Raw genomic sequence first — 12,502 nt, forward strand, 5'->3', positions numbered from 1 at the left:
CTTCTGCTTTCCTTTTTGTTTACAATATTTGCTCTTTCTCTCTATAATGACAGTTTGCAAGTTTTCTTTATTTTTAATGCAGGACGCAATAAAAAGATGAAACTCACTGGAAGACCCTATAGGAATATGGGTGTCTTGGGTACCTCGAAACTGTACAGCATACGCCAGAACATTTTTGCTTTCACTCCACAGGTATTGTAAGAGACATATATTACAAGCTTATAAATCAGAGCATATAATCTCTATTAATGAAATGTTTCCTCCAGTCCAATACTTATAGCTGTTAGTGTTAAGTGCGCTGACAATTTGAAGTGTAAAAGAATGATTTACATCTAAAGTATTATGAAGATGTATTAGAAAATGCTTGTGCGTATGCATTTTAATATTTAGGAGCCAAAATTCTTCACTATATGTTTCATCAGACATAATCTCCTATTCTGCCTCATCCCAAAGATGCTTTAATGAAAAATATGCAGATAATAATAATAATCTTTATATAGCGCCAACATATTACGCAGCACTTTACAATTTAGAGGGAACATGAAACAAACAATATCAGACATTACATAGTGACAAAGTTCATTTACAATTCAAACCTGGGGAGTGAGGACCCTGCTCGCAAGAGCTTACAATCTATGAGGAAATAAGGGAGATACAAAGGGTAACAGTATTTGTTCTGTACAATGGTCCGGCTATTTTTATACACTAGAGTACACTAAATGTGTAGACCTTCGCCATAAAGGGATTCATCATATGAGCAACAGCACCAAGTGTGGGAGGGGGGGGGGGTCACGGTGTATTGCGCCAAGGAAAAGGATTCGAATAATCAAGTAAAGCAATTACAACGTGTCACTTTATTTGGTAATAACTTTGGAATGCTTTTACCTATCCAGCAATTCTGAAATTGTTTTCTCAAGACACATTGTACATTATGTTAGTGAAAAATTTTGGACAATAAATTTGTTATTGATTTGTGAAGAACATCAAAATGTTTAGAACATTTTTAAAAATTAGTGCTTTTATAAATTTAACTGTATTTGCTTGTAAAACAGATAGTAACTATTTTGTGTGGTATTAGCATTTCACATATCCCATATCTCTACTTTGTTGGCATAGTTTTTTTTGAACGTTCTTGTCTTTTTCTAGGACGTTACAAGGCTTAGAACTTTAGCAGCAATTTCTCACATATTCAAGAAAATTTCAAAAGGCTATTTTTTCAGGGACCAGTTCAGTTGTGAGGGGTCCATACAATACAAACCCCCATAAATCATCCCATTTTAAAAACTGCACCCCTCAAAGTATTCAAAACCGCATTAAGAAAGTGTCTTAACCCTTTAGGCGTTTCACAAGAATTAAAGCAAGGTAGAGGTGAAATTTACACATTTTCATCTTTTTTGCAGAAATTAATATTTAGTCCTTTGTTTTTTCTAGGACACGGAGGATTTTACCAAACGTAACTTAATATTTATTGCCCAGATTCTGCAGTTTTTAGAAATATCCCACATGTGCCCTGGTGTGCTTATAGACTGAAACACAGGCCTCAGAAGCAAAGGTGCACCTAGAGGATTTTGGGGCCTTCTTTGTATTAGAATATATTTTAGGCACCATGTCCGATTTGGAGAGGTGTTGTGGGGCCAAAACAGTGGAAAAACTCCCAAAAAAACACCATTTGGCAAACTACACACCTCAAGGAATTTATCAAGGGTATAGTGAGCATTTTGACCTCACAGCTTTTTGCTGAATATAGTGGAATGAAGCAGTGAAAATGAAAATCAAAATTTGTTTTCCAATAAAACTTAGAAATTTTCAATATTTACAAGACCTAAAGGACAAACACTCCAACATTTGAAAAGCCATTTCTCCCGATAACTGCAATACCCCATATGTGGTAATAAACGGCTGCTTTGACACACGGCAGAGATCAAACAAGAAGGAATACCATTTGGCTATTGGAGCACGAGTTTTGCTGCAATGGTTTTAGGGTGCCATGTGAAATTTGCAAAACCCCTGTGGGACCAAAACCGGGGGAAAACCCCAAAAGTGACCCCATTTGGGAAACTACACCCCTCAAGGAACTTTTCGAGATGTATAGTAAAAATTTTGACCCCATGTTTTTTTGCTGACTTTGGTGGAATTAGGCCATGAAAATGAAAATATGTTTCTCTCTAATAAAATGTAGTTTTAGCTCAGATGTTTCCATTTTCACAAATAAAGGTGAAAAAGCACCCCAAACTTTGTAAAGCAACGTCTTCTGAGCACAGCAATAGCCCGTATGTGGCAATAAACTGCAGTTTGGACCCACGGCAGGGCTTAAACGGGAAGGAGCGCCATTTGGCTATTGGGGCTCAAATTTTTCTGGAATGTTTTGCGGTGCCATGTCACTTTTGCACAGACCCTGCGGGAGCAAATCAGTGGGAACCCCCAAAAGTGACCCCATTTGGGTAACTACACCCTGAAGGAATTTATCTAGGGCTATAGGGAGCATTTTGACCCCTCAGGATTTTTGCAGAATTTAGTGGAATTAGGCCATGAAATTTAAATCTAATCTTTTTTTCCGATAAAACGTGGACATTTTCAATTTTTGCAAGGAATAAAGGCGGTAAAGCCCCCAACATTTGAAAAGCAATTTCTCTCGATTACGGCAATACCCCATAAGTGGTCGTAAACTGCTGTTTCGGCTCACTGCAGTTGATCACAAGGGAAGGCACATCATTTGGAGCTCAAATTTAGCTGGGATGGTTTTGAGGTGCCATGTAGCATTTCAAAAGCCAGTGTGGGGCCAAAACCAAAGGAGCCCCCCAAAAGTGACCCCATTTGTGAAACTACACACCTTAAGGAATCTATCTAGTGGTATAGAGAGCATTTAGATCCCCACAGGTCTTTTGCAGAATTTATTGGAATTAGGTCACAAAAACTTATATCACATTTTTTCCACTAAAAAGTTGACGTTTTTTCATTTTCACAAGGGATAAAGGAGAAAAAGCCGCCCAACATTTGTAAAGCAGTTTCTCCAGAGTACGGCAATACCCCACATGTGGTCATAACCTGCTGTTTGGACACACAGCAAGACTCTAAATGGAAGGAGCGTAATTTGGTTTTTGGAGTGGAGATTATTTCTGGCACCATGTTGATTGAGCTCCGGTACTAGTTCATTGGAAAGTCCCCAAAAAAATACCCCATTTTGGAAAATACTTACCTCCTAGATAATTTCTTAAGGAATTGTGAGCGTTTTGACCCCACAAGTATTTTGCAGAAATTCGTGCACAGTGGATGCAGATTCAAAATTGCCATTTTTCCACTGATATGCCATTTCAGTGCCCAATGTGTTGTGCTCAGATTGTGCCACTAGAGACACATACTTCATATATTGTTAAGCGGGTTCTCCAGAGTACAGTAATACCCCATATGTGGTCATAAACTGCTGTTTGGGCACACTATCAGGCTCAGAAGGACCGCCGTTTAGCTTTTGGAGCGTAGATTTTTGCTTGGTGGTTTTGTTTGGGGTTTTACTGGTATTTCATCTTATAATGTGGGGGCATATGTAAACTGTGCGGAGTACATCAGGGTGTGTGTAATCTGTGCGGAGTGCATCAGGGTATGTGTAATCTGTGCGGAGTGCATCAGGGTATGTGTAATCTGTGCGGAGTGCATCAGGGTATGTGTAATCTGTGCGGAGTGCATCAGGGTATATGTAATCTGTGCGGAGTACATCAGGGTATAATAGGATGATGTAATAATAGGGTGAATTAATAATCCATGGATTGGTGTGGTACGCTTTGAACCAATCCTCTATGCACAGGCTGGGTTTTTTGGATGTTGTACAAAATATATGCACTCCAGTGTTGCCTAATCTTTGACTTCTTCACTAGCCCTATAAGCCGCATAAGGCCCTAAAGTTTCCTAATCTACGCTGCATCTATGGGGTTCACCTGTGGGGTTCTTAGTGAAAAACTACTGGACCTAAAAAATTAGTCTGGGCCGTCATTTAGCATAATTTTGCTTCATTGAGTTTTGAGAGTCATAACGTTTTATTTTTCCGTTGACTGAGCTGTGTGAGGGCTTGTTTTCTGTGTAACGAGCTGTAATATTTATTGGTTCCATTTTGGCGTACATGGGATTTTTTTTATTTTTTTTTATCACTATTTATTCCATTTTTTGGGAGACGGGGAAACCAAAAAACAGCAATTCTAATACGGTTTTGTTTCTTCTTTTTTACAGTGTTCACCGTGCAGTATAAACAACATGTTAACTTCATTTTGTGGGTCGATACAATTATACCAAATTGTATATTGGTTTACTACTTTCCCACAATAAAAATTCTCTTCTAAAAAAATAAATCATGTGTTAGTGTCGCCATTTTCTGACAGCCATAACTTTTTTTTACTTTTCAGTGGATATCGCTGTGGGAGGGCTTGTTTTTTGTATGAGAAACTGTCGTTTTTGTGGGTACCTTTTTGGAGTACTTGCGACTTTTTGATCACTTTTTATTATTTTTTTCGGAGACTAGGTGACCAAAAAAGGAAATTGTGTTTTTGTTTTTTAATAATTTTTTTTACGTTCACCGTGCGGTAAAAACAACGAGATTATTTTATAGTTCAGGCTGTTTGAAATGCGGCAATGCCTATTATATATAGTTTTTTGTTTTTTTTTATTTCGTTTTTTTTATTTATAAGGGACTTGATCAGGGAAGCAGGGCGATTTTATTGTTTTTATTACCTAAAACTTTTTATTTATTTCGTTTTCTTCAACATTTGTGCAGTGTATTGTAACTGTAATTTTTCATCTGACCGTTCAGCCTATTAGGTCCTTCCTTAGGTAGGACCTAATAGATCTCTGTACCTGGCCAACCTGGTTGCCATAGCAACCATCAGCACCTGTGATCTCTCGCAGGGGGGGCAGGAGGTTACAGAGGGAGCCCACTCCCTCTGCCAATCACTTCAATGCGGCGGATGCCATTGACCGCCGCATTGAAGGGGTTAAACGGCGGCGATCTATTTCTTTGGCGGCATGTCCGCGGCTGGAGCCTTCATATTTACTCCACTTACGGCTCCATCCTACTATAGGTCCGACAGTGCAATGTTGTTCGAATTTAATAGTACAAAACTTTTTCTTACCATTTAACTGTGCGCAATATTCTATTTTGAGTAACCCTATTCCTCCAGGAATAGTCTCCTATTCTGCCTCATCCCAAAGATGCTTTATTGAAAAATATGCAGATAATAATAATAATCTTTATATAGCGCCAACATATTACGCAGCACTTTACAATTTAGAGGGAACATGTGCGCAATATTCTATTTTGAGTAACCCTATTCCTCCAGGAACAGATGCCTTTATCTTTCGTTACTGGGTCTCCTCTGGTAAATTTAGAGTCAGTGATTTACATAAAGATAATCACTGGCTAACTCCACATGCTCTGCTGATCTTGCTGGGTCCTAATCGTCTGGGGCCCTGGAGATCTGTGCAATTGAGACATTTTTTAAGATCTCTCCCTCCACCAGAATCGTACACACATAATAAAACTCCATTTCAGACATTGTGTCTAGGGTCGGGTCTAATTAGGCACTCAATGTCTTTTGATTTACGTCCTCCTCCAGAATCCTCCTAGACCACTACCTCCACCTTTCATGTTTAAATGGGAAGTAGACCTTAAAATGTATTTTACTGCCGATCAGAGACAGAAGATTTTTACTTTGACCCATAAATCCTCCGTTAGATCTCGCTTCCAGGAAGCTAGTTATAAACTACTCTCCAGATGGTATAGAGTCCCGTCACGTTTTAAAACTTTTTTACCATCTGCGGACCCAAAATGTTCGAGATGCAAAATCGAAATTGGTACACTCCATGCTTTTTGGTCATTCCACTTGTTGCTTCCCTTCTGGGAAGAAATAAGATAAATTATTAATAAGCTCATCGAAGTGGAATTTATCTTTGATCCCCGCATTGTTCCTCCTCTGTCATGGCGAGACTCCCTTTATTTCTCTCAAGCGATCATTGTTATGCTTCTTAACGCCTTCCTGCTCCTGGACCTACTATTAGGTCATGGTAGCTGTATCGTTCGCGCTCCATGACCTAATAGTACGTCCTGCATTCAGCACAGCGGTGCTCGGCCCCGGCGCTTTCATGAGCTGTGATAGCTGCTGTTTCCGACAGCAGGCTATCACAGCATAATGTGCCGGGACCAGTTACTATGTTCCTGCCTCGGCTATCACTGCTATTGGCTAGTCAGTGACTAACTGACCAATAGTAGCGATCGGTCTCATTCAGCACCGCGCGTTCATGAGCTGTGATGGCTGCTGTTTCCGACAGCAGGCTATCACAGCACAATTTGCCGGGACCAGTTGCTATGGTCCCGCCTCGGCGATCGCCACTATTGGCTAGTCTAACTGACCAATAGTGGTGATCAGTCTCTTCACTTCCTCTCCCTGACATCACATCCTGCTGCAACCGCCCTGAACGCCTCTGTTGGAATTAGCGAGGCGTTCAGAGCATTTGTGAGCAGAGAGTCAAAAGAGAAAAGAAGTGAAAAAGGTAAAAAAAAATAATTTTGCTTCCCACCTCCCCATCCACTACCCACTCCTGTTCCATTCCTCTTTGAGTTCCACCCTTTGAGTTTTTGGTCAGTGATCTCCTATCACTGACCACTTTTCAGTCTTCAGGACCAAATTTCTTGGTCCCTGGGGGTTTTTTTTTTTTCATTTTTATTTCTATATAAAACCCCAAAAAATACATAAAAATTAAAAAAATATATAAAAAAAATAGTTTCGTTTTGCCAATTTTGACAATTTAACTTGTTAGTTTAGTATTGGGGTTAGTTAGTGTCAGGGAACCGTCAAAAAGCGTAGTTAGGTATAGTGTCAGGGAATTTAGCGTCAGGAATCGGTCACTGTAGTTAGGTTTAGCGTCAGGGACCTGTCACAGTAGTTAGGTTTAGTATCAGGGAAGCTCGGAATAATCTAGATAGGTTTAGTGTCAGGGAATCGTCGCCGTAGTTGGGTTTAGTGTTAGGGAATTTCACATAAAATTTAGTTAGGTTTAGTGTTGGGAACCCTCGCCCTAGTTAGTTTTAGTGTCAGGGAAGTCCACTTGCTCTCTAAAAACAAAACACGCATTTGTGCTAGTTGTGCTAGCCTATTGCTCCCAGTTAGGGATTTATTTTTTTGCTGTATATACATTTTATCTTGGGACCTACTGGAGCACGGACATCTTATACCACACCCCGATGTACCATATGGCCATGTCCAGGATGCGTTATGAGGCAATACTTTGCTTCCTACATTATGCCGATAATGAGCAGTGCCCACCCCGAGATGACCCCAGTTTTGACAGTCTATATAAAGTGAGACCCCTATTAGACCATTTCAGTGCTCGGTTTGCCCAAGCATACACCCCCGAGAAGTGTATTCTATTGATGAGTCCCTGGTACATTTTAAAAGGAGGCTTCAATTCCGCCAGTACCTGCCGAGTAAGAGGGCAAGGTATGGCATAAAGATGTATAAGCTGTGCGAGAGTGCATCAGGGTATACTTTCAAATTTAGGATATATGAAGGGAAGGTCAGCAGTATTCAGCCCCCAGAATGCCCCCCCTTACTGGTAGTTAACGTAAAAATTGTGTGTCCAGGCAGCCGATTACAGCCACATGTAGGGTATTGCCGTACCCGGGAGAACCCACATTACAATTTATGGGGTGTATGTCTCCGGTGGCACATGCTAGGCACAATATATCGGACACTGAAATGGCATATACAGTGAAGGAAATAAGTATTTGATCCCTTGATGATTTTGTAAGTTTGCCCACTGTCAAAGACATGAACAGTCTAGAATTTTTAGGCTAGGTTAATTTTACCAGAGAGATAGATTATATATTAAAAAAAAAAAAATCACATAGTCAAAATTATATATATTTATTTGCATTGTGCACAGAGAAATAAGTATTTGATCCCTTTGCCAAACAAGACTTAATACTTGGTGGCAAAACCCTTGTTGGCAAGCACAGCAGTCAGACGTTTTTTGTAGTTGATGATGAGGTTTGCACACATGTTAGATGGAATTTTGGCCCACTCCTCTTTGCAGGTCATCTGTAAATCATTAAGATTTCGAGGCTGTCGCTTGGCAACTCGGATCGTCCGCTCCCTCCATAAGTTTTCGATGGGATTAAGGTCTGGAGACTGGCTAGGCCACTCCATGACCTTAATGTGCTTCTTTTTGAGCCACTCCTTTGTTGCCTTGGCTGTATGTTTCGGGTCATTGTCGTGCTGGAAGACCCAGCCACGAGCCGTTTTTAATGTCCTTGTGGAGGGAAGGAGGTTGTCACTCAGGATTTTACAGTACATGGCTCCATCCATTCTCCCATTGATGCGGTGAAGTAGTCCTGTGCCCTTAGCAGAGAAACACCCCCAAAACATAATGTTTCCACCTCCATGCTTGACAATGGGGACAGTGTTCTTTGGGTCATAGACAGCATTTCTCTTCCTCCAAACACGGCGAGTTGAGTTAATGCCAAAGAGCTCAATTTTAGTCTCCTCTGACCACAGCACCTTCTCCCAATCACTCTCAGAATCATCCAGATGTTCATTTGCAAACTTCAGACGGGCCTGTACATGTGCCTTCTTGAACAGGGGGACCTTGCGGGCACTGCAGGATTTTAATCCATTACGGCGTAATGTGTTACCAATGGTTTTCTTGGTGACTGTGGTCCCAGCTGCCTTGCGATCATTAACAAGTTCCCCCCGTGTAGTTTTCGGCTGAGCTCTCACCTTCCTCAGGAGCAAGGATACCCCACGAGGTGAGATTTTGCATGGAGCCCCAGATCGATGTCGATTGACAGTCATTTTGTATGTCTTCCATTTTCTTACTATTGCACCAACAGTTGTCTCCTTCTCACCCAGCATCTTACTTATGGTTTTGTAGCCCATTCCAGCCTTGTGCAGGTCTATGATCTTGTCCCTGACATCCTTAGAAAGCTCTTTGGTCTTGCCCATGTTGTAGAGGTTAGAGTCAGACTGATTAATTGAGTCTGTGGACAGGAGTCTTTTATACAGGTGACCATTTAAGACAGCTGTCTTTAATGCAGGCGCCAAGTAGATTTGGAGCGTGTAACTGGTCTGGAGGAGGCTGAACTCTTAATGGTTGGTAGGGGATTAAATACTTATTTCTCTGTGCACAAATCAAATAAATATATATAATTTTGACACTGATTTTCTGTTTTTTTTTTTCATATAATCTATCTCTCACTGGTAAAATTTACCTAGCCTAAAAATTCTAGACTGTTCATGACTTTGACAGTGAGCAAACTTACAAAATCAGCAAGGGATCAAATACAAATTTCCTTCACTGTATGTATAGGAAATTGCAAATCTCACTCTGCACCATCTGCTGCGCATTACCTTTTACACAATAACTGTGGGGTCAAAATGCTCACTACACCTCTAGATGAATGCCTTAAGGGGTGTAGTTTTTAAAATGGGGTCATTTCTCCGGGGTTTCAACTGTACTGATACCTCAGGGGTTCTCCATACATGACTTAGCACCAGAAAAGCTCCAGTAGATAAATGGTGGTCCTTCCCTTTTGAGCCCTCCCATGGGCCCAAACGGCAGTTTATCAACACAAATTGGATATTGCCGCACTCGGGAGAAATTGGGCAACAAAATGGGGCATTTTGCTCCCTGTGAAAATAAGAAATTTTGGTCAAAAATGACATTTTATTGAAACAAATGTAATTTTTTTTTATTTCACAGCCCAATTCAAATATGTGCTGTGAAAAAACTGTGGGGTCAAAATGATAACAACAACCTTAAATTAATTCCTTGAGGGGTGTAGTTTTCAAAATGTGGTCACTTTTGGGGGATTCCTACTGTTTTGGCACCACAACACCTCTTCAAACCTGGCATGCTGTCTAAAATATATTCTAATAAAAAAGAGGCCCCAAAATGCACTAGGTGCTTCTGAGGCTTGTATTTTAGTCCACGAGCACACTAGAGCCACATGTGGGACATTTCTAAAAACTGCAGAATCTGGAAAATACATATTTATTACTGTTTATCTGGTAAAACCTTCTGTGTTACAGAAATAAATAAGATAAAATGTAATTTCTGCAAGAAAAATTAAATTTGCAAATTTCACCTCCACATTTCTATAATTCCTGTGAAATGTCTAAAGGGTTAATAAACTTTCTAAATGCTATTTTGAATACTTTGAGGGGTCTAGTTTGCAAAATGTGGTGTTTTATGGGGGTTTCTAATACATAGGCCCCTCAAAGCCACTTCAGAACTGAACAGGTACCTAAAAAAAAAGGCTTTTGAAATTTTCTTAAAAATATGAGAAATTGCTGTTTATGTTCTAATATATGATTGAAGGAACAGGGGGAGTAGGAAAAGTAGTGTTTCATAGATGTAAAAAATAAAAAATACTTTATTATTAAATTGTTATTAAAAACAATGTTGGATGTAATTTACGTTGCGCCAAAGTCCCCTAGATTGGCACAATATGACAAATTATGTCTAAATTAAATTGCTCCAATTCTATAGTAGTATATTGATTTATATAGACGACTGATGGTGAGGAAACAGTCAATTGCAAGCAAAAAATTATTATTAAGGTTCCTCCAACGGGCTGTAGATAAAGTAGAGTCATTGACTGTCTGACAGGGCAGAGTATTTGCTGATACATCATTCACAGGTCACTATCTAGGCAATTCAACAGTGCTGTCACTTGTTGTGGCTTGTTCCTTTCCTAATCCTGTGTAGTTGCTGGCACGCAGCAGTTTCGACTCTGCGGTGTCGTGTCTGCTCACACAGGATATTTGTGCATGCAATCTATGCAGTTATATGCATGTACATGGAACCCATTGCAGCAAGATTGATGTAGGGGTTTCCCCATCGCTGGGCTTTATCTACAGCCCGTTGGAGGAACCTTAATAATAATTTTTTGCTTGCAATTGACTGTTTCCTCACCAACACTGAGAGGTCAGTCGTCTATGTAAATCAATATACTACTATAGAATTGGAGCAATTTAATTTAGACATCATTTGTCATATTGTGCCAATCTAGGGGACTTTGGCGCAACGTAAATTACATCCAACATTGTTTTTAATAACAATTTAATAATAAAGTATTTTTTTTATTTTTTACATCTATGAAACACACTACTTTTCCTACTCCCCCTGTTCCTTCAATCATATATTGACAATCGGTGGTGTACACCTAGTGTGAGTTACTCCGACATATATTATATATAAATTGTACGGGGGTAATACCCATCCAAATATATACTGTTTATGTTCTAAGCCTTGTAACGTCCAAGAAAAATAAAAGAATGTTCAAAAAACTGTCAATCTAAAGTAGACATATAGGAAATGTTAATTAGTAACTATTTTGTGTGGTATAACCATATGCCTTACAAGCAGATGCATTTAAATTCAGAAAAGTGCTATTTTTTTCAAATTCTCAATTTTGCTATTTTTCACAAATAAACCCTAAATAGATCGACGAAATTTTACCACTAACATAAAGCCCAATATCTCACGCGAAAACATTCTCAGAATCACTTGGATAGGTTTAAGCATTTCGAAGTGATTACCACATAAAGTGAAATATGTCAGATTTGAAAAATAGGCTCTGAGCCTTAAGGCCCAAACTAGGCTGCGTCCTTAAGGGGTTAATTATGACTGCGAGAATGTGTATTCCATCAATGTGGAAAAAAACCGAAGCTCCTTCGCTCTCCCTTTGGGTGTCCAAAGTTAATGATATTATTCAAATGGTGAACTTAATCTCTTGTTCGAACGTGACATATGACAGATTTCACAGAACATGGAATCCCTGGATGGAATTTCAGAAACTGGACGATTATTGTAGGCTCTTGCAAATCCTCTAACAGAGCCGGTAGTTCTAATAATGTCAGAAGGGGTGTTTTGTTTTTTTTTCTTTTTCCCTTTCCTTTTAAATTAAATTTAATTTAATTTTTTTAAAATTTTTGTGGGTTTGTTTGACTTCGACCATCACGGTCAGATATATATATATATATATATATATATATATATATATATATATATATTAAGGAATTTTAAAAAAAAAAAACCTGCGGCGATCAGCTGTAACTGCCATCACCGCCGTTGCAGCGGGATGTCAGCTGTATATTACAGCTGACACCCACTGAAGATGAAGCGCGCACAGCTCCTGTGCCCACTTAATAATAATGACGCGTCTGGTACGTCGGATTGCGGTAAGCTACTTGTTCTGCCGATTTACCAGACCCATCATTTTGCGGGAAGGTGTTAAACTCCTCTATTACGTATAAACCTATATGTGCACATTCAATATCCTAAGCCTGCTCTGCACATTTAATTAGGTTGTGCACTGTGAGAAGGGTGGAGGACAATGCGGTGTGCGCAGTAAGCCGTGACAAATCTCCCAGCTAATGCACAGATACAGTGCCAGAAACAAACTCCGTACAAAAATACAACACCGCAACAGAGCTCATTACGTATAAATGGTTCCAGAACC

The 12,502-nt window shown here is 39.6% G+C and overlaps 1 protein-coding gene across 2 annotated transcripts in view; it reads left to right on the forward strand.

Moving 5' to 3' along the window:
• Window positions 1-12,502, forward strand: part of PHKA1 (phosphorylase kinase regulatory subunit alpha 1) — a 453,374-nt gene that overhangs the window by 180,584 nt on the left and 260,288 nt on the right. For both annotated transcript variants that reach the window (XM_075835632.1, XM_075835633.1), the window contains exon 15: window positions 83-192. In XM_075835632.1, the coding sequence (XP_075691747.1) occupies window positions 83-192 (110 nt within the window). The remainder of the gene's footprint in view (window positions 1-82; window positions 193-12,502) is intronic.

The sequence above is a fragment of the Rhinoderma darwinii genome, chromosome 8, assembly GCF_050947455.1.
Source record: "Rhinoderma darwinii isolate aRhiDar2 chromosome 8, aRhiDar2.hap1, whole genome shotgun sequence".
Lineage (NCBI taxonomy): Eukaryota > Metazoa > Chordata > Amphibia > Anura > Rhinodermatidae > Rhinoderma > Rhinoderma darwinii.